General features: G+C 32.9%; 1 protein-coding gene across 2 annotated transcripts in view; it reads left to right on the forward strand.

Moving 5' to 3' along the window:
- The window catches only part of LOC142975288 (kinesin-like protein CG14535), a 342,628-nt gene that overhangs the window by 203,079 nt on the left and 114,873 nt on the right, over positions 1-24,676 (forward strand). Inside the window, exons 1-2 of one of the 2 annotated variants that reach the window (XM_076118044.1) lie at positions 2,168-2,294; positions 11,913-12,067. The exons of the other annotated variant lie outside the window; for it this stretch is intronic. Coding sequence (XP_075974159.1) covers positions 12,012-12,067 — 56 coding nt within the window. The 5' untranslated portion in view covers positions 2,168-2,294; positions 11,913-12,011. Of the gene's footprint in view, positions 1-2,167; positions 2,295-11,912; positions 12,068-24,676 lie in introns of those variants that run through there. 2 annotated transcript variants of the gene reach the window in all.

Genomic DNA, 24,676 nt, shown 5'->3' on the forward strand with positions numbered 1-24,676 from the left:
CCGACAGCTTGTACTGGCCTTTGTGACGTCATTTACCTGCCAAGAGTCAGGCCAAGTCTGGCCGCAAATGGAACAGAACTTCAATGTACTTAGGCGTTCGGCTTGAATGTAATCTTGTGTTAGTAATGGCCAATGTATACGGATATTAATATGGCATATTGATATTTTTGGTTCATATTAAAAGAGAATGGCAGGAGTGAAAGAATTGGTGTACTGTTTAACCGACAACGCGAGACAAATGAGAGTAGTTTATTGTATTATTTCTCTTGTAAGACACGATTTAAGTTCCAGTTATCAAGATTTACCTCCTTTTTGATGTCCAACGGTTAGTAGCAATTTCTATAACTCTCTTGGTGAAGAATATAGGTAGTGCATGACCAACCCAATACACAAGAACAGACACCACATTGATATAATGACCTAGAACTTTATCATAAATAAGAGTTCCTTCCGTAATAGCATAAGTCAGTCAAAACCATAAAAATATTGTCGAATCCCCGCAACCATAATTTCAGATGCTCCTTTAAATATTGTTTTTTTTTAGTTACTATGATACCTACTAATTCCTATTAAAACAATTTTCTTCTTTGTGAATACTTATAAAATATTCTTTCATAATTACTTTCCTTAATAAACAGCTGATCCCCAATATTTTTCATCAACATTAGAAATTCAAATCGATATTTAACCCTATTCAATTAAGTTAGGGCACATCCAAAGAACGTTTTTACATAGAAAAGGAGTATAAAGGATTGCAAATGAGTCTTAACCCTTCGTCTCTTTAATTATAATGGAGATTGTTTGTCTAAATTCCGGAGGCTACCTTCCACTGTAATTACAGAATAAAATCACTGGACTAAATTGTGCAGTTACTTTTTTACAATAGACTTGTCGATTTTCGGTTTCGGATTTCTTGAGTCGAGTTGCTTTGCTGTGACTTAATTATTTTAAGTCTCTTTCATCTTACCTTTGACTGCTTCACAGAATATTCTAAAAATACTTCAAATTTTCTATCGCCTGACTAGCTATTAGTGGGTCTGTAAAGTCTGTTTTGGTAATAGTTTAGTGATTCTAAGTGGATAAATATTTGATCTGTTAATATACCCGTATATAATATGTAAATGACTTTCAGTGCCTTATTTAACCTTCAAACCTAATATAACATTTATTTAATATTCGAAGTCTATTAAAAGCCACTTTATCTACAGTCAATTCCATTCACAATTAATTTTCTTTCGTAACATACTCAAACAAAAATTCTCCTCGAATTTTCCCAACAAAGATTTAACCCAAAACTCTCGAGGTTTCATCTAAGTGTTTCACAATACAACTCCGGAGCTAACTAAAGCCTTCTTTCCAAACTAAATAAATATTGTATACAAAGTCTTATTCGAAATAACGTCACCTGATTTCGTAAGTTCGCCAATTTCTAAGTCCTTGCGGGTATAGGCGTATGGGAAGCACTTAACCAACTTTGATTTTAGTAAAAAGAAAAACATTCCAACTTTATCGTAATGGATGTCTGAAAACTAGTTGGGAACTCTCAGAATTGGTTATGTAGTTTCTTATAAAGTGGTTTCTGAATAACGTATCCGTTTTTGGTAAATGCTTAACGGTAATGATATTGGATGTAATATTTCGTGTCCTTCTTTCTTGGAAGTGGATAAATGAGATAATAATCGATGTCAAAAGGTCATATGTGATGTTATGTAATCAATATTTCTGTCATTTTTTGAGACTGACTGACAAATTACTGATAAAGGATGCTTTATCTTCTCTTGCTAAGTTAAATATTTTGATAGTATGCCGCTTTCAAGTTTTAGTTTTTTAATTTTTAATTACACTCGTACGAAAATATATTAACTCCAAAAGGAAAAATAGTGTTGGTCAGGTTGGCTAGTACCACTGTTAGTTTAAGCGACTGCAGTTAAATAAACGCGAACTACGCTAAAAATATAAATCCATTCAATAAATACCAAGATCTAACTTAATCTTGCCACATAAATCTACAAAAATTAGTCTAAAAACCACCCGTTTCCCGGAAAAACAGTTTTTTCGACGAAAATCTATCGTTCAGTACCAGGCGCCCAGCGTAGCGAGGAAGTATCGTAGCCGAGATGCAGTAGATAATACGCTATGAAACTGAAGTTCAGCATGGCAGTCAGTAGCGCGTCGACCCTCGATGGAGACGCATGTCTCGCGCGTCCGTGCCGCTCTCGCCCTCGCGTTTATATCGTGTGTTGTGTAGTGTCAGGATTTTAATGATAGTGAATTCCTTTAATGTTTTCTGAAAGGTTCGTATTTTATTAACTAGTAAAAAAGACGTGTTTTATATTTTTTAGATATAGAATAATAAATGAAGTATGTATTGAAAATATTACTTGGTACATTTGTTAATTAAATGTACGTTTTCTGTATGAAATGGGCAGATGATCGGCATTAATATTATTAAAGATTTGTAGCGATGTGGCCACATGGGGCGGTTACGATGCCGGTAGAGATGAATGTACGTTGACGATATTTACAGACGGCTCGCTCATATTTTCATGTCGATGATTAATTACTTGATATTTTTTTATTATTTTGATATAGATTTAGTACCTGTATTCAATACAGTAGCGCAAATATTCGGGTTTCAAATGGATATATAATTTTCGTATTCTCATTTTGGTATATTATGATAGATATTTTGCGAGATTTATATATTGATACATTTAGCCATTTAAATCTAAGTAAGCAAAGTAACAAATAGATATTGTAATGTTACAAAGAAAATGATTTAGTTGTCGTTTCGTAAAAGTATTTTGTGAGTCAAAAAAATCATTATTCACTTTATTTTATAACTAATGGAGATAAAAGAATAAAAAGTCGCACGTCAAATAATGAGGGCTTTAAGCTGACAATATAGTACCTTAAATAATGAAAAGCCTTATATTATCAAAATCCTTACACTACGATGATCCTACAACATAATACTCTAGATAATTCGATGTTCCTTCATAGCAGTTATATATAAACGACACACTTTCCCAAACCCTTGAAAAGGGCAACATATTGTCACCCAAATTCACCATATTACCGTCCGGGATACGGAAAATTCTAATAATTGGGACAAGGCGATATTGTCTTCGCGATATATGTTATTTTCGGTTGGCCTTTTGTCTTATATATAGAGCAGAATACATAGAAATACTACAGATTTTTCGCACATAAGTCTCATTAATGTACCAAAAAAATATTTCAATATAAAATTTTATAGATGTCTTAGTTTAGGTATAGGTGTTACTGAATTTTTATTCAGATTGTTGTTTAGAAATCGTTTAGTATATTTATGATATTTAGCGATTTTTAATGACTAGGCTGTTAGGTAAATTATGTACGATGGGAACAATACGTATTTTCAGACATTTACTAAGATCATTTACCAAATTTTGAGAATTAAAATTACTTTCTAACTATTTCAACATAGTGAATAGTAGTGATGTATGTGTAAATTAAAAAACAGCCATATAGGTACCGCCGTATAGCTGCACAGTTAAGTTTTAAATAATCAAGAGCAAGCCCAGGCAACATATCCAGATTCCTAGACCTTCAAATAAATCGGTCAAAGTTGCAATGCATTTAATCAAACTAAAATACGTTGGTATAAAACATGTAAACGCGGATCGATCATTGGAACGTTCCCTCGTAACGTTTAAAGCCTACTGTTCCCTACATTTTATTTCAAGAAAGCAACAATTACTGTAAGTGCCTGTAGTTGAACCGTGGACTGTGAGGGAGTTGAATGTTATACGCTTTCTTTGATGGATTGCCTGGATTAGGCTTTTTGTTAGGAATTTTGTTTTGAAATTGTTTTCAAGTCTGATTGCTAAGAATGTAGGATTTTCTTTTTAGATATTTTATATCCTGTTGATTATTAGAGAACCATAACTCTTAAATTTTTGCTAGGAAGGTAAACCACGCGGCTCCGCTTGCATTTTGTGTGTTTAAATCACCTTATATTTGACCAGTGTATTTAAGCATCCCTATTTCATCATAATCGGTGCAATCATTTAGCCATGAAAGTAATAGACAGATGGATAGACGCTCATTTTTTAACATTTATGAGATAAATTCGATTTTTAATAAATATTGATTTTCTTCATTAAGTTGCCTTTTACCATAAAATGACAGCAATTTAACATTACTTTTTGTACCTACATCCATAATGCGTAGGATTTGATACAGCCTTGAAGGTTTTACGACCAAATCTTGTGGCTTTTCCGCCTATTCGCCAGCTAACTAGGCAGTCTTAATGGCACTCAATCGTCGGTATGAATGGACCTAAGCCTCTCTCGATACCGAAATATGCTCCTGCTAAGAGCTGGATCAATGTATCAATGCGTACTGCGATATTCGATATCGGTTTTAGCGTTCAATCGTTCACTTCAGGATAGCTTTGTTTTCAAAGGTTTTTTCTTCTATTTATGTCAAAAATTTTAAGGAAAGAAGGCTTTTTTTACCTGAATTTGCAATTGATGTCTTTTCGAGGCCCAATATCTCACTTCTTTTCGTATGGTTAGTGTTTAACCTAGTGTCAAAGTGGTTCAAGCCGCCCAATTGGCTATATTTAAAGTCCCGATACTCATAAGTATTCAAAATGTTTTCCTGCGCGAGAGGTTACCAGAGGTTATCCAGATTTAATAGATTCCTATAATATTACCCAATAATATCTATCAGATTAAAATTTAAACTTCAATTTCATAAATAAAAGGTCGAATTAATAAGTCTAGGTTTACATTTAGTCCCTCATCAAAGTCAGGATCAATGTTCTAGTATAAATTGTGAAATGTTGAGAATATAATTTACTTAATCGGATTACAGATATAATCCTACAAGACTGTCTGACCTGGGTATTAATATTTTAGACTAGACTTTAGATAGGTATTTTCCTTTAAATTATATTTCTATTTATCAGTTTGTCTGTCTCATTCGTAGCTGTTTTAGGTTAATGCTAACTATAACTGCTGTCTCAGTGGCGCGTTCAGTAGAGAATCAAATTCCTAATCATGAAGACATCTTAGGTACGATTCCCGTATCGGGAATATTTCTCGATAGTAGCTCTGAGTTTGTGCCTACGTGCTCTATTTATGGCAAAAGGTTCGCCCCCTATTACTTAAGACTAACATAGTTGATGGCAAAACGCGTATTGTCACCTTTGCCTACGCCTTCGGTTATAACAGGCCTGATATTATGAATGTTTTTCTAATTGTAATCTACTTTAATTAAAAAAAACTCCAGATAACATCATTCTTTATACTCTATATCTTCTCAATGTATTGTTACGTACATTTTATAACTAAACTATCCTAAGTCATGAAATTCTTTACAAAGCCTAGACAAACTTTGACCATAAATTAAAATAATGTTATGTTTTAAAATTTTTATGAAAACACTCGAAACAATTTTATGCTTAAGAGAAGTGAGACAGAAAACTTATAGTCTCACTTAAAATATACACAAAAAAGTATCTTTATATATAGACGTATATCATCAAAAGCCTCCTAATTCTCTAGTTATCAGTAAGTGTTAATTGCACGGAACAGCTGGCAGTCAGACAGGTGTAGACGCACCTGCTTAACGTTAGAACAAGCTAGTGTAAGCGATAAGAAGCGCCGGTGAGATGAACTTATATATTATATATGTATAGTGAATTCTATATAGGTGTTTAGAAATAAGTAGACATTGAATATTTAACTAAGTGTTACTAGGGAATATGATATTTTATAATATTATTGACTATTTGTAATGGCGAAACGCGTGTGCATTTCTTACACCTTTGGGTATAACAAGCGTGACATTGTGTGAAAATAGACTACTTATGATATTTGTAGGATTTTACAAATGGAATATTTGTATATTACTAATATGATAAATTACGAAAGTTTAATACAAAACCACTGAATCGATTTTAATGCAATTCTGCATTGTGTTGATGGACCGGCGTTGATTACATGCTAAGTTATTATCAAAATGTATACAATAATCTAAGCTTTCTACCTTATTCTACTAATAAAATACATATTACGTACGAAAATAAATCCGTGCACCAAAAATAAAGTTTTACAATTTCACGGTTATACTGTAATAGTTTTTTTTTTCACACTCAAACGCTGTACCCGTCGTATTTCACTGGCGACTAATAAAAAAAGTTATTTCATGAAAGCATTAAACCTTTTTATAGGTTGATATTATTGACGTTTACACGCAAACTTTGTAATGTATGTATTAATGGTGGTGATAGGAATGCTGAGAATTTAAGGCATTTGGGATTTTTGTAAGTTATAGTATAAAATAATATAAGAAAACGAAGCATGGGGTATCGTTTCTGCTTTAAGGAACGAGAGTTTAAATAAAAAAATATGAATTAATGTAGTCTTGTGAAGAATTCTTATTTTTAATCTATCTTCGGAATTAATCTATCCATACTTACTACCTTTTCTTCCAAAGCTCTTTCAAAACATTGAAATAGAAAATAACGTTCACGATCTTTAAACTTTAAAATCACGAAAATATAAAAAGGGAATACCGACTAGTTTGTACATCAAGACTCGTAAAATCATCAGGCTTTGTCCCCACGAAGGTAAGCAGAAACTACAGCATCTCGGCACAATCTCAAAGTACTTTTTCGCCCACCCATCATCAAACATCAATACCGAACTTAAACTTACCAATATCCCTTAAAACCAATTGTCAATAAAATAAATTTCAAGGAACACATTGACTTAACACTAGTGCTGTTTTACGGCGTTGCCTATAAACCATAGGGGCATAAAACGGCATAAAACGGACGTTTTTACGTGGGGCCCATCATGATTTATCGGTAACAACAAACATACGGACGAAATAATAGGAAAACGGCTAAATGAACTGCATAATTGTAAAGGTTAATGACTTTTTAGTATTTTTAAACTTTTTTTGAACTTACAAAGATGTTGTTAGCTATCACCGAATATTGAAACTTCATTGGCTGTCATCTTACAGTTTTAATACTTATCTGAAATATCATGAGAAGTGTAACTTATTGCACTTGGTGCATTTACACGTACAACATGTCTTGCTAGATTTATAAGTTGAGTGTGTAAGTACTCCTTATTCGATCTTTTGATTTAAAATTAAACTATGACAAAAGTATGTTTGTTATTTTATTAAAAAACGGTATCGTGGGTAATTTCACATTTTGTTTATTTTCTTACATTTTAATACATTTGTTTATTTTAATTCAGTTTTAATTGCAACCCATCATAAAATATTTTTTTATTTGAAAATAGTATATCATTTATATTTGAAAATTCAAACTAAACCAAAAGTACAGTTGCCCACATAGTTTAGTAAAAAACCATGATAAAATATTCTACGCTTTTCCCAAGCGTTATCGGTCCCTCGCGCTCTCAACCGAAGTTCAGTACCAATTTTACAGCATAATTTGAAACAAAGCATACATCTGAACTGATTAATTAATGCTGCAACTGCTAACTATGTAAATAGTGATCATAAACCACCCAGCCTGCATTAGGAGCTTACGTATACATACGGATACGGAGTTCAGTTAACTATTTGCCCAACTATTGGAGCGGTAATTTGAGTCTGTTGTAACTTGTGCACAATATATTGTAAAGACAATGTTTGGTGCTATTTCTTTGCTAAGATTGTTCTTGCATTATTGAAGCACAAATCTGTTATACAAGTATAAAAATAATCGTACCAAATTAATTTTTATTACAAGGGACGTAAATCTAACGTAACGTAATTTGTTTAATTTTTATTCGTTTGTCACAATTGCTTATTCATGATTATTTTGGATTTAATTAACAAATAAAACCATATACAAAATAAAGAAATATCATAAAACCGCGATATGGTTTTAATTTACAGATCCTAACATATATTTTTAAAATATTTATGCTTAGATTTGTACAATACGTCAACGCAATTCTAAGGTAGATCTCAATTAATAACCCAAAATTTATCCTTAAACATGCGAAAAGAATCAAACAATTTTTCCTCCCACCTACACAAAATCGCTCCAGAAACCCAAACAACTTACTCTGCATCCAAAAGTACAGTATATCACATAAGCAATAAACAGGATCGTAGAACAACATACGCTAATGAAATTTATAATCCATAAACCGAACCGGGCGTTGTTTTATAAAGTGTAATAATCATAAAAGCTGTTCTGTATCGGTGGGGTGTGTTTAATGTGGACGACTGTACTGAGCTTTGTATGTCCCTTGCTGATAGCTGAATTGGCTGTCGTATTTTTTTGACGTAATTTTTGGAAATTAATTATGAATTTTATGGTCTTCATTTTTATGAGAAGAATATTAAATGTTAAATAACAGTGTCCCAGGTCCCTATTTGAATAAAATATAAAATTATTATTGAAGAATTTTGCTTTTTGTTAATTATTTAAAAAGAATTTTGTATTAAACATTTTCATACGTATATATCAGCTTAGCCTTTCTTCCAAGCTATGTTGGAGTCGGCTTCCAATCTCACCGGATGCAGCTGAATATCAGTGTTTTACATGGAGCGACTGCCTATCTGACCTCCGCAACCCAGTTACCTGGGATAACACGATACCCTTCGGAAAGACTGGTTGTCAAACTTTCAAGCTTCTGACTACTGTTAACGACTGTCAAAGATCTTCGAAAATGACAGCCGGGACCCACAATTTAACGTGCCTTCCGAAACACGGAGGAACTCGATATGTATAAGATGGTCACCCATCCACAAATCAACCTCGGCAAGCATGGCTTAACCTCAGAGATAGATCCGCGTGGCTGTTGTTAACTAAGCCACGAGCTCCTCATTTCATTTTCATACGTAATTAAGTAAATTCTGAAGACAAAACTAAAATTAAATTATAATCATGAAGAATGAATTATTATTTCTCAATATTTATTATTTTGTTTATTAAATATGGCATTTCCCATTGAAAGCCATCAATCAACACGATTGTTAAAAGTGACAAATACTGCTACAACTAATGGTCGTTATAAAACAATAGCGATTGACCATGTCGAAGTGAGGGAACAATGGGTAATATGATCAATGATACTTATTCAGATTGTGAAATAACCAACATTCGATTTATATACTTCACATTTTTTGTATATATTGTAGATAATTCTCATACTATCAAAGAATCAACATTCGATTTATATTCAATATATTCATACATTCATTTTCTTGTAAATATAACGGAAAAATACAAAAAAGCGCCTTTACGTTACCTTAGTTTTTGTCATACAATATTTTAATACATAGTTTTGAAAATGGTTCCGTTAAACCAGATGTATGTATGTGGGTATATGACTTAAGGGAAGTTTGTAAGGATCGTACCAAGTAGCGTTATTTGGTGTCGTTATATGTATATTTGTGAAATTTAATTACTGATTGTATGCAACATTGTCCATACAGACGTTTTATTTAACTAAAGTAGCAATAAAAATAAAACCAATAAAAAAATAGATTATTAATACTTACAAAAAGCGCACCCCCAGCAGGAAACATGTGTAAGTCATATTTCACAGTTTTAAAGCGTAACGTTAAACAATAAATCTGTTTATTATCCGTGTCAACAGTTTTTAGTGACAATGTTACGTTTTTCAGTTTTAATAACCAATTTTGACATTTTATTTGACAGCGTTTTACGACTTTGAATTTTTAAGTGAACAAAAAATGTCTTTAACATAGCATATTATTCTAGAGTGTACTCAAACAAATAAGACGTCATAGTAGTTTCAAGCAGCAGACATGCAAAAAAAATACAAAATATAATATTTTTGCTGTACATGCATATAGAATAACAAAGGTTTTTTTTTAAAATGCCTATGGTTACTTTCAGTCCACATTTTGCCATTACTTCAAAGCTACATTTTGTTCACAAGTACGTTATGTATGAAAAAAAAACAATATTATACTATCTACTCTACATAGGTAAGTTCATTACTAAAACAAACAAGTAACAAAACAAAACTGCAAAGAAAACCACGATATATTCACCCCACCTAGACTGAAAATTTGATAGGGACCGGCGCCTTTAATTCATAAATTAATTAAACTTGGCCGGCTTCGGAAGACAAACTCGACTGTCATTGAGAATGATAAGCGGGCTTCATTAGGATTCACGGGACCAACTGACCCGGCCTAACGAGTCGGCCACTGCAGATTTGTCTCCCTAATACCCCGTGTTTTCGTGTTTATAAACCGTTGTTTGTTTTTGTGATAGTGTAAGTTTTCACTGATAGTTTTGTGTATGGGTCTACAAAAAATGCTAAACAATTGAGCAACGAGGATGTAAGAAATTCAATTAATTGTCATATTATGTTCGATTTTTAGTAAATCAGATGAACTTATGTCAGGTCGACTTTACTGATAGATCTGTAGATTTATTTTCTCAATTAAGTATTATATCACTTGATAATGTTACCTAATTCAAAATCCTTGACAATGACTAATAAAAAATGCTAAAATGATAACTAAAAGTAAATGTGTACTTATTAGCCAACCCTCGCAGCTCCCGTCTAATTCAGTACAGTAAAAATTGATTTTTAATAGTTGGTAAAATATTTTCTCTTAATTAACGGAGAGACTTTTACATTCATAGTTAGTACAAATTTAACTTTCACGACAAACTCATTGTTCACGGGTACTTACCGAGTGGTGACAACTTTCCACTGCCTAACATGTAAGTCCCTCATAATTTCCTCTCTCAAAGGATGTCCTAATTCATTCAGTAGAGCTAGACATGTTTAATTATTACGTAAAGCTACCGAGTGACGACAATAAAAGCACAAAGGCACGGGAGCCATAAATTTTTAACGTCTTCACGAAACACTGTTCATTTAGTCCCTTTGAGACCGTTCAGTCTTTGAGCTGTACTGCGTTGTCTCTAAAATCACGTTTGAATTTTCAAATAATCACAATCAAATGTTGAGGATAGAACGTCGTTGTAAATAATGATGTTTCGGTGTTTTGGTAGTAGAATATAACTTTTATGCTAAGCTAGACAAATAGCAAGATATAAGAAACTTTTTGAGATTTCGAGACTCAATAATATGTACATACTACAAGTTGGATAAATAATACCTAAGTGTTTAAAAAACAGAGATGGTACAGCCATAATGTCATTGAAGGTAAATTCACTTTGAAATTATGTATGAGTAGGTTAATCAACACAGATTTCAGTGAAACAACAATGTACCTACAATTTTTTATTTCTACTTTAAAATCGATTTCCGCACTACGTTACCAGGAAGTCTTTTTACAGCAATAAAAAAGGCAACAAAACTTCATCTATCCGTTTCATTGACTCGGCAGAATAAAATCTCCCAATTTGATCGCTCAATCCGAACTCTGTATTTGCTATAACCTGTCAAATAAATTCAAAGTCGATCGGTGTTTAACGACTGCGAATGTTAACGTTTTATTGGTCGTCAAAGTGACGCCGTCAGTGTGAGCAGTCCTTTATTAATAATATTCGTTTTATTACTTTATATGGAGTTTTAATTGCGATTATGTTAATTGTGTGACAATCTGGGACGTCGTTCTGACGGTTAGAAGTAGCGTTATTAAATTTTGGTAGTATAAAATTAACTGGATGGATTTTACAGTGTTTGTCATTAAGTAATTAAATTAAGGGAAGTATTGATTTGGGTACAAAATTGTGAACGCTGTACGTGTCAACTATTATAATATTGTTGTAAAATGTAAATCACACTTAAGTTTTAAATTACCATTTTAAAGCTGTAAAATCAAATTTCAGATTTTAAGAAATGATGCCGATCATCGCTCATATATAAAAGCAAATAAACTAGAATAGCTTGTAAACATTTTTTCGTAACGAAAACTTTTATCTTTCACAGATATGTTCCTAGTAAAACTTCCTAAAGTGTCAGTGCAGTAAACTGTGACTTTTCTATAATAAACTTAGTTATAATGCGTGCAAAGACTGTTCAGTGAAGATGGCTTCGTACAATCATCAGGAAACGCAGTCTAGTCCAGCGAAGGAGGTGCCACGGTAAGACATACGAATAGAATAAACACTCCCTTTATACACGCCTATAAAATGAGTAACAACTCTCGCCACTAGATGTCGTCTTATTTATTGATAATTTTACATCAAGATTAAAGATCTACAAACATTTTCTTTGTGCTTTCAGCACAAGACAACCTTTTATTTATTTAAATACTAACAATAATATTAAATTGTTTTTTGCAATCAATAATGCCGGGTAGGGTATTTTCTATGTTTTACTTATGACCTTTTTGTATAAAATATTGATGTTGGATAAATTTTCTTTTACTTCTTGTATTACTTGCCTTAGCGTATTTTATTTATCTTTGATGTAACTACAAATACTCTACATTACACAGTTTGAACCAGTTAGAATCTAGTATCTTATATAATCTAGATTTAACCAGTTACGTAACAGGTGGACGTAGGTTTCAATAGCAGTTGTCAGCGAGAATTGAGTCGCAGTCGTACCTTACTTATTCAAGGTACAGTTACGAGCAAAAATGTGTTAACACTGTTAAATATTCCAATCCATTTATACTAATTTAAACAGAAAAATGACTGTGGTTCTTTGACTTCGAAATTATCTTCAGGCTATATAACGCCAGTTGTATTACTCGAAACTATATTTTATTTTTGGTAGAAAATAAAATATAATTTCGAGTCGTTCTTTTGAAGTGTGTACGCAGAGTCGCGTCGCGTCTCAGTGTGAGCCGACCCTTAAGCTACTATGTTATCATTGTTCAATAATATTTTTTTATACAAAAAAGTGAATTTGAAAAGTTAGCTTTTAGGCACGTATTTTTGCTTATAGATGTACTTTATTTCAATCAGTTAGAGGTATGTCTCCGCTTTGTGGTCCAGACGATCCGTTCGTTAGATATTAATGGCAGGCAAGAGTATATTCGTGACAGAGAGAGAATAGTATGGGACGTTTCTGTAAGGTTTGCCGGTCATTGATACGGTATTTTGTATGTACCAAGATAATACTTTGAATATTTTGTCTGAATCGTAAGAAATTGTTATACTCTGAATTATTTTAATTCTATTGTTGATACTCAATAAACTACCGTAAAGTTTGTCACTAATCTCACTTTAACGTTGTTCCTTAATTATGTAAAATCCTAACTCAAAGGAAAATGTCGAAGCAGAAACTCGAGTTTCTATTTTATTTCTATGACTGAAATATTTACTTTTCCTACCATTGCTTACAATAATCAATTTACACAGAATAGTTTCTTTTGACTGGAAAGATTACAAAAAAGCAAATCAGTACATTTATTCAACTTCGCGGAGCTGAAAAGTTACACCGCCATTATTTAAAAACAAAACACAACACAAAATAAAATGCAAATAGCCGACATTGTAACAACAATAAAATAATTTTAAACGCATTAATACGGGGACAGACAATCGTGGTAAATGACTTTATCTGTAGTCTGTGTTGTATTTATTGTAGATAAATTATCACGGCCTGCTTTTTATCTGGTAATGTGACGTGTGATTGATTTTTGTAATTAGTCATCAAACATTTTGATAGCGTTAACGAAAATAATGTTTGGAAGTAACATATTGTTGTTCCGCGATAATAGTGTTAAGGGCTGATTTTACGGCTAATCGATATGCGTTATATAACTTTTCAGATAAATATAGTTACAGAAAATGTATGAAAATTACTGTGAAAATGTAGTTCACCTAAAAACCTTATTTAGTCGGAATTAGTTAAAATGGGCGCAAATATTATATCTGGTTTCATGAATTAATTGTGAAATTACATTCTTTGCTCACTATTTTGACGTTATGAATTTATATTTGCGAAGAATGTTGCAGGGAAATCTGGCTTTTAAGATAATACCACTTTAATCCAAGAAACTGTGTATGAAACGTACCGTTTCAGTAGACAGACTTAACCTACCTGTATACCTATGGCATAATCTGCCAATCTACTGTGTACACGTCGCTAGTACCATCCTATCAAAAATAAGAAAATATACAGTCATAAATGTCCGTTACCAGGTACTAACTACTCTCTATCACCAAAAATCGACAGACAATTAAAAGCTAAGCGCAAACGCGGCGATGCATGCGACCAGAACTTCAGCAGGAGTGCACAAAAATTGTCTGCTAACAAAACAAAACGCGTATCGTCGGTGTAAATGTAGCGATGCGATGGTACCTGCACCCGCTGCACTACCGGACATTGAATGTTTGGTCAATTTGATGCTGCTACTATGAGTTCTCACTGAAAAAAAATAAACAAAAAAATATGTTTCGAAAAAAATATTTAAAATTATGCGACAATTATAAAGATAGCCTATCCCTTCTAAATAAAATCTAGTATTATTCTAGTGACCAAGTTTCAAAAGTTATATACTAAACGTGCATAACTACAAGAAACTTAGTTTATTTGATACAGTCTCTGTCTTTAAAAAAGTCTGTTTATTGTATATTTTTGAGTAACAGGATAGCCAGATAGATAGATTACTTTTTAAATTGGTGCTCACAGATTAGTCTGCGCAACGATATTATGATTTGATATCAAGTAATATTCGTTCCTTGTTATCTGCTGAAAAAGGCGTGATCTTGCGTACTATTTCTCAAGAAATTTGTCATCACACAAAACTATCACTTGCGTGATTGTTCACGAGTTATCATCGAGTATACCTCGAGAACCGATAGTAAAGCCCTCCCATTTTAGCTCGTAGCCGGATGTAAAATCGATACAATGAGCGCACAGAAAGATCACAGACATTTGGTATACGCCTGTACGAGTATTCGATAAAAATGTTTATTATTTCACTCGATACACGATGTTGCTGGCTTTCGAAGCGCTTTGTTTTATTTGTTTGAAACTAGTTAGGTGTGAAACTATTGTGCGTATTGCTACAATAGATGGCAACGTGTTTAATAACAGTTGTCTATTTTTTTTGTGTGCTTGTTAGATATGCCTATCGTAGTTTGAATCACCATTGGTCTGTAGGCATCCAAAGCTGATAGCTTGAGGAGATTTAGAGGTATTTATTGCTGTCGTACATAAAAGCAAAGCAGCAACTTAATTTTATCAAACGTGCGCATTTTTGATGAAATTGTAAAGTTTGTAATTAGACTCTAACATGTACTTATTGCTAACAAAATAGAAGCTAACAGACTGCCGTTAGCTTAGCTTACCATATTACATTACCATAACTTATATATGTACTTACATATCTAAGCTTATACGTGCCTCTAAATAGGTCATAACATAGGTCACTTAATCAACATAAAGACTTAATAATCTGATGTCTTCTCTATTGCCATAGGTACGTGGACAATCACCTACTTTATTGCATTGTTTAATATTCCAGTCAGATACATCATTATAGAGATATTAAAATACTTAACACAGTAATACAGGGAGAGATTATTATATTTTTTATGTAGTTTTAATTTAAATGCGGAGTAGGTACGGACGTATTTTATATTAAAATTGGATAAGGATACTATCTGACTATGGCTCTCTCATTTAGTTAAGTCAAGTTACAATTATTGACAATATTTAGATGTTATGATTAAATTTTGAAAAGGCAAAATATGCCTTTAATTTTATACGTTATTTTATGTCCAGTGTTTTTCATAATTATTTTCGTTCTACTTATTATAGTCATGATATAGTCAAAATCATTGAAGATTTTGGAAAATTCCACTTTATTACTATGTCAAAGCAAAATAATTCCTTAAATAAAATACATCTCAACAGTAGCTCTTAAAAGTAAATCTAAACAATAAAGAAAAATATATATTCAAAGTTGCTTGAGACATTCCCTAAGGACCGAGCCACATAATACGTTTTGTTGCGCTCCGTCGTCCCGTTCCCACGGCGATGTCGTTCCGTCGTCGTTCCATCGTCGTCTCGCCTTTAAACTTCAACTCTATGTGTTTTTAAATTGATCAATTTAGACGGAGTCCTGTTTATTCCGGAGATAAATCTTGTTGGAAACTTCGATGTCAGTTGTTGGTGTTTAAAGTTTTTTTTTTTCTTACGTATTTTAGGAAGAGTAATGTATCGTTTGTGTGACGTTATGTATGTGCCTAATCTAACCTATGTACGCATAAAACGTATATACCTATGTATGTATCGTTTATATAATAACATAATATTGTTTATAAAATTCGAATCCGCAACCGTTCTCCTATGACCGGTTCGCCATTGGACTGTTCGTCGACAGGATGATTCATTTATTTCCTTTTCCCCAACAGAGTCTTTCACCTATGGACATTGCGTCGACAGAAACTTTCATCTATGTCAATTTCGACGACAGGTCTTTCCAGCTACAGAATATTCCACCGACACGACGATAAACCTATTACTCTGGTAACTACAGACCTTTTCATCTAAGGAGAATAGGCTGTCAATTTTAACACAAGCGATAAAACAAAAATATACATATCTAACAGCTACAGCTTACTGTATCTTTACTAAGAGAACATGGTTGGTTACTTGCCTTAGAGAAGTCAAACTTTGCTTACAACATAAAGAACTTAATTCTCAAAATGAGTTAGTCTTACCTATAAAAAAGCATTAACTACTCATTTATGTAGTTTTGATTACTTACATCCTATTCGATTCTATGAAAATAAAACAACAAAATTATCTTATACGTAAGTATTGTAGTGATAATTTTATTGCATGTGCATAGATACTACAGTTGCATCCTTTACTTACTATGTATTGCACCGGAAATGATCTATGTTAATATTGCGTTACAATTCATTTATTTTACATACTACGAACATATTTATAGGTAGCAAATTTTAATTTATTTGTGAGTAGGTGCTTGCACATAACGAATAATTGTAAATAAAAGTGGGTAGTTTCATATTATCAGTAACATTTTTCTTTACTTGTTTCTGGGTGTAGTGCATCTTCGTCTTAACAATTATTTGATGCTTTTAAAATGAGTAAGTGTGAAATAGTGAAATCTAAACGTGGTAAAGACACGACTCTGCTGCCGTGAGCAGAGTCGTTACAAACACGTTGCACCGAGCCGAATGATTTCGCGTACATCGCCAGTAAAACTTCATATCACGCCTATTATTTAAGTGATAGGAGTTACCTTCATGGATTAAAATGTCTTTGCCACGTTTAGGCAAGTAACCAACCCTGTTCTCTTAGTAAAGATACAGTAAGCTGTAGCTGTTAGATATGTATATTTTTGTTTTATCGCTTGTGTTAAAATTGACAGCCTATTCTCCTTAGATGAAAAGGTCTGTAGTTACCAGAGTAATAGGTTTATCGTCGTGTCGGTGGAATATTCTGTAGCTGGAAAGACCTGTCGTCGAAATTGACATAGATGAAAGTTTCTGTCGACGCAATGTCCATAGGTGAAAGACTCTGTTGGGGAAAAGGAAATAAATGAATCATCCTGTCGACGAACAGTCCAATGGCGAACCGGTCATAGGAGAACGGTTGCGGATTCATAAAATTCAATGTTAAACTACGATTGTATGTTTTGTACTCAATTACCCAAAAACTGCTCAATGGATTAGGACTCATTTTTACACTTTGTAGGTACAAAACTGGATAGATAATGGAGTCAAGTCTAGATAATTTTGAGTGAAGCCCATTAGTCAACCTAATACTATAGTTTTCAAATTAAACCCGAGTTAGTTTGTAAGAGGATAATGCATTGAGCTTACAAAAAACTACACGGAAACCACATTCAAATTATCTTGCAACCAATTCCGAACTTTCGGCTCATTAACTTTCGGACCGCAAAACTTACACCTCGATCGTCCAACTTTTTAGTTCTAAAAACTAAAAGTTTCCAAACAAAAGTGGTTTTAAATCAAACAAAATAAAGTTTCCTCATCTAGCCGCCGTACTAACTCATTCGCGTCGATAATCACGCCATAACTTATGAAAATTCACCCCAGTTGGACGTTAAGGGCGTAGTCGTATTAGGCTAACTTTTATGCATAGAAAACCCATTTGTAATACGGAGTGGTGTTAATACGCGAATCGTTTTTTTTAAACGTAGAGGCTATAAACATTAGCGAATTGATTTCGGATCTTAGCGGTTGCTCTTGTGGTTTTAGCAGCTCGACTAATAGTTTAACACTAACAATTACAATGATAAATTGCAAGTTGATTAATCCTTACAATCCAAAAGGTAATATGTCAAAGAGTTCTTATAGAAGATAATGTTTTATAAATTGAATTTTCGTAAGTTCAATCATTAGTAACATCAACCTAAAAATCAATCTAGTAAAACCTTTACCGCAAACTCTACGCCTACTTTGTTAAAGCTTAAACTGCACCCTGGTTGGTCGCTAATATTAAAGTCGTGTAATGTCGTGTGATCAGTTTTAAAATGCAAATTTATTGCAGTACGCCATGTGAGGATTTATGACCGGCTGTTCAATAATGGCGGATTTATTAAGGCTTTTATCGTAGTATTTTTGAGGACGAGGTGACGATTTTATAGGGAAATTATTTATGTATGTGTAAGATTGAAATGTATGGTTTGGTATTAATTTTGTTTCTCGTGTTGTTGTAAAATTCGGCCTTTTTAAAGTAATCTTTGGGTTTGAAGAGACTTTAACGTAGGTTGACTGTGACGTTATTCATTTTTTTATTGTTCCAATAGTTACAAACAAACATTCAAAACGTTTGTGTTTAGAGTAGTAGTATAGTTATAGGATCCATCAAACTAACTATCACTTGAAACGACCGGATATAAGACTACTATTATACAATATCGCATATTGTGTTTCATTTAACAAGCTAACTCTGACACTAGTGGCTAGTGAATGTAACATCAAAAATATGTTCGATACCGAATGGTTTTTAGTTTATAAATATACACTACTTCTTCATGTAATGGGTTTAACATTGTTAATGGCGAAAGGTTGTATTTTCATATGCCTCTGCCTCCATATTCCTGTATAACAGGCGTGATATCATATGTATGTTTTTTTTTTAGTTAAATATATTATACTAAACTTTCACGAAACTCAAATACGAATACGAACGCAAAATATGTGAAATAACTGATAACGAATACACCACGGAAAACTACTTCAGAAAAATAAAACTTGGAATTCAAAATTCTGCTCTACTAGTACTGAAGGCCCTCAATTTACCTAGTAAATCAAAATCAGCAATATCATAGGAAACGAGGTTAAGTTTAAAATTGAACTATCGTAGTAAAGATAGATTTTGGTCACGCAATATGCAAATGTCTTTGTACAGGGCAATAAAGTATTTCATAAAACCGATTGACTTATAAATCCTGTACCTTCCTTATCTATACCAACATTACAAAATGCGAGAGTTTGTCTATCCTTTTAGATTTCCACGGTTAAACCACTAAATTATTTTTTATGATGTATAACGTAGAGTTGGTTAAGGACCCGCCCAAGGTGGAACATGAGACATAAGGCTACCTTTATTTCTTAATAATCAACACTTAAGCCGAACTACGAGATGATACCCATTTAACCCATTTCTGTCCTACTGCTGGACAACGGTCTCCTCCCGAATCGAGGAGCAATTGAGTCGACCATGCTGATCAAGTGCTATTTAGGGACTTTGAATGCCCTCAAAAAGGCGTATAACATTTGAACCCTATGAGTCTTACGGCGCAGGCGAAATCGCGAGCAGAACCTAGTACCTACCTAATAAAATAGATTGACTTATAAAACCTTTCCAATATATATTTTTGTTCGTTTATTAAAGAGAATTTAGCTTTACGTTGCTTTGTTTCTAACTCATAAAGTTTTACAATGCTGGCAAAGTTAACAGCTTACTTTGAGTTTGCTTCACGAATTCCGAATTAAGTAATAATACGGTAAAGTTTTCGCTTTGGATAACTAATAAAGGTATATTGCGTGGGTATTAACGTGAGCATATTATTATGTGCTTTGATTTTGCTTTATATAAAGAAAGGAAAAAATGTCTTATACCTAAGTCAAGCATCTTGCTAGAGACATTATCATCGACAGCGCCATACGATTTTACGCTCAGTTAAGTGACTATTATACTACCTACAATCATTTTAACAAGTGAAATATTAACTAAGAATTTTGAATTTATTCCAACCAGAAGGGCGATTTCCTTCTACGACCATCGGCGAAAAGATAGCTATTAAAAAATGTTGAATGTTATCAGTGCCTCGAACGAGCGCCCTTAGAAATTATTTTTGCAGTTCATTTTAAATGTCAAACTTTCGATACTCAATAGTACTTTATTAATTGTAGATAATCATTAACATCATAAGCACTTCTATAATTACCGGTCCCAATGCAACAGCTGACCATTTAAAGCAATTAAACATTACATTCTAAAATAAATATAAATAAATAAATTTAACCCATTAATGTCCCACTGCTGGGCAAGGGTCTCCTCCCGTTATGAGGGAGGGGTTAGGCCTTGAGTCCACCACGCTGGCCAAGTGCGGGTTGGCGACTTTGCATGCCCATTTGCTTTGACATTACATTCTAGCTTATGTTATTTTAAACCATGTATAAAAATATTTGTATCTATATCTTCCTTCTCCCTACATTATGTACCTTCAAGAAGCATACTGGATACACACTTACTATTTCAGCAGTAACCCTTAGGTACATAGATGTTGCCACTCAATTCTAATGCTAACAATAATGAGCCCATTAGGGATCAAGCTATGTTTATGCGACGTGACTCCTGCGGTCCCTTGCGTGCGTTCATTGTGTGCGTCACTACGATTTGCTTATGCATTACAACCGTATTGATTCTAAGCTATAGTGAAGCACTGAATGTAGACTTGTGTATTGGAAGACTAATGACTTAGGCCGATTGTTTACAAGACAATATTATGACTGCCTACTTTGAGAGTTGTAAACGTGAATATGTGCAAAGAAGACTTTAAGTAACTCCGATTTAAACATAGTATTTGCTGCCTTAACGTGAAAAAACTGTCCATTCCTTTCAGAATTGAATATCGAATTCAAAACCTTTGTATCACTACATTTTATAAAACAGATTCACTTCGCCGCGTTTTTTCGTCTGTCGTGATAAACTCAAAAAAATACAATATGGGGAATAGAGCATTGAACCAATAGACACAGTCATTCTCAAAGAAGGTCTTTAATTTGTTACAGGAAAGCTAACACGAGTGAAACCAGGTGGCCCATTAGTTATATTTCATGTCGATTTTACCACCTATCCATGTTTGCCGCTAGGTAATTATAATCGGTTGGTGATTATAATAATTTGGGCTCATTTGTTAACAAAGTTACTTTTGCTGCAAACAGCAATTAGAAAACTTCGACCACATATTTCAGGGCTTGTTACCGAAATATTCGAAACCTCTAGAGAATTTTATTTATTACCCATAATAATCGTGTATCAAACAGAAAACGAATTTCACATGTTTTTCTACCATTACAAGACTAACACAATTAGTAAAAAGAAACATATTTTATGTAAAAATTGTGCCTCAACTGTTATAGTTTCATGGCACGATATTTAGATATTTTTGGCAAATACTTTCACCCTTTGGGTATTAATTAAACGAACAATATGTACAGGAATCATTAGAAACTTATTATTACAGAAATGTTTTAGAAACATGCCAAGTGGACTATTATAGGGACGAGTTATGGAACTTTTGACCTTAAGTAATTATTTCACGGTTTTTGGCCACAAAATTGGCTAAATTTTGTTATTATTTATGAGTGTTTTATAGCTTTTAATATAAAGGTTAAGTGGGCTGAATATAGAAAAGTTTGAGGTATCATTAGGAGCTAAGGTAGGTTACAAAGTCTACCAACCTGATACTTGAAAGTAAAAATTGCCCGCTTAAGAGTGAAACAGTTTTTGTCTGATACAAGTTGATTTGACTTCATCCCCTCTTTCAAATTGATGTAAAAAGATGGTTTAACTTGATCCTTCGTAATTAACAGCCTTTGTGTTATACATTATATCATTAAGATCGTTATTAAGTCAATACTAATCGATTAAAGCTCAGGTATATAGAAGTCATCTTTGGTTTGTTTCCATTTTCCATCTATTCCGGGCTGCCTAACGAATAATGCCTCAATTCCGCCAAAAAATGGCTAACAATCTCGCCAAAACTTCGGAACACGATTGAAACTTCCACTTTCGAAACAGGACACGTTTATCACAGATAATATTCACAGCAAATCCTGCTGTCACATCCCGTAATACAGTGTTACATAAATCTTTGAAACTTCAACTCATTTCGATTCGAGTCACGGCTACAGAGACGTGTCAAATATGAGCAAATTTTCCAAAAACTTTTTTGGAAATAACCACGAGTTTGCGATTTGCATCACGTATTTGACACATATGTCTTATTTCTTTTGTGATAACAATTTTTTTTCTCGGTGTAATCTGCCGAGAGATGTGGTGAAGAATGACGTAATTTGGGATTCAAATGAGAGTAATAAAGATTTTTCTTGTTTCTCCTTATCTTGGACGGATTAGTTGAGTATTATGTCCCAGTTTTGTCGCTGAAAGTCTGTTGTTACGGAGATGAATTCACGTGCAATCTGGCTTTTTCTTAGTATAGTATAACGAAATGTAAAGGTAAATATGTAGCTTCCATGCATTTTCATATGCTGTATATCCAATACATCGTAACTAAAAGTTCATATTGACGGATTAGGTTTGTCTGATAATTCGTTTTAACATAACATTATATATAGATAGTTATTACAAAAAATAAATCCTACAGTATATAAAGTTCTAACAGGTAGGTGTGACAAAAAGTGTCATAAACATAAAAATATAGTTAAGTACGTTTAAAGTTATTTTATGTACATTTTATTATACTTTCATCTTACCTTTAGTACAAAAGTTTGTAGAAAGTATCTCTATAAAGAGTATTGTGTCACTTCTGAGTACTTCAATAAAACAGGTTTTAGGCACAAACTTTTCACTTGAGACCTAAAATTTTCACGCATAAAATAAATTATATGAAACTTGTATTTAGAGCCTAACTGGGGTACATACAAATATTACATCCATACAAAGCCTTGTTTCAACAGAGTTAGGCGCTTAGGAACGCCATTTGCTACGATAATTGAAAACTTTGCTAACTAATTCTGCTTTAAACGCATTCAAAGATATAGGGTTAAGTCCACTGATTAGAAATATTTAACGAAAAAACAGGTAGGTGTGCTGAGCTGTACCTTATATTATTATGTTACTTCCTTAGGTATAGTATTATTATACACATCGAAAACGAAAAAATATCAAAATTATGTCCTTAAAATAAATTCACATTTCTTAAACGGTAGTTCAAACGAAAATTTACTGAATTACGTCCACCATTCTTCATCTTTTTTGTAAAAGTGCACTCAAGTTTAGTACTACTATAAAATAAAATAATATAATAGTGCAGCTATGGTTATTCTCACATATGGCTAAGACCGCAGGCACACTTGGCAATGAGCCGCATTGCGGCCCACCGGCTGCATTCATACTACCAAATGTTTGCATCTGCGAATTAATTTATATTATCTTTTTAGTTTTCGTTATTGCACTAGGTATTTGTATCGCATTGTTTGTACGTGAATGTTATATAACGTTTCAATATGACTTAAAATAGAGTTAAAACTTAAACGACACTTTTAGTTGTATCAAAATTAGAGATGCTCTAGCTCTATATTTTGCTACAACAAAAAATCTAAGTAATAGTGATAGCACGAGACATTGTCAGTGCTATCGAGTATCAAGAGTTTGATATTTAAAATATAGGTACTCCAAAAACATTTCGTGCATGGACCGCTGGGGCATTTATCAGATTTTCACCCACAATTTCTCCATAGTTAACCCGTTGTTTATAGCCGATAGTGAAGAATCTGACAAATTCATATTAACTTATGGCCAAAAAAGGTCAAAAGAGACGATTCGTATACATGTCATGTATTGAAAATTAGACATGTTGTTGCAATCAGCAGTGCTTTCTTTTTTAATTTATCAATATTCCGTTATAAATTATATTCTATTCCGCTTTCAGTTCAATTCAGTTTTCAAACCAACGATATAACTAATAAATTCAAATGCACATCACAAAATTAATCACAATAATTCATAACTTTAAATACATGCATCACCATTCATTCATCCGTTCACTAACCGCGTAATGAACCAAAATAACTAATTGAATGAATGAATGAACGAATGTATCGCTTAATGATGGGGTTGATATTTCTGGCGTCATAAAAATGAATCCTTTTATTATAATTGTGACAGATGGAGTTGCATTTATTAATATGTTGTTACTGAAATGTTTAATTAGTATTTATAGTTAAGTAGTTAATATCTTGTAGAGAAAGCAGGGGATGTGAAGGTTTATTTTTAGTTCAAGTATCTGGGTGGTATTTCTCGTCAAATGTAATTACATACATCTGCGTTCTACATGATTTAATTGCTTGATAAATAATAAAGTATGTCTATATCGTCTCATATTCTCTTGGTTAGTATCAAAATGTAACTATTCTGTACAAAAATTTGTACATAATGTAGGTACATAATAATATGTTTCGTACAACTAATTTGATAGTCACACCCTTAAGGTGGTATGAAAATGTACATAAATACGTATTACGAAGATATACAGGATC

Source organism: Anticarsia gemmatalis, chromosome 9 (assembly GCF_050436995.1).
Source record: "Anticarsia gemmatalis isolate Benzon Research Colony breed Stoneville strain chromosome 9, ilAntGemm2 primary, whole genome shotgun sequence".
NCBI lineage: Eukaryota > Metazoa > Arthropoda > Insecta > Lepidoptera > Erebidae > Anticarsia > Anticarsia gemmatalis.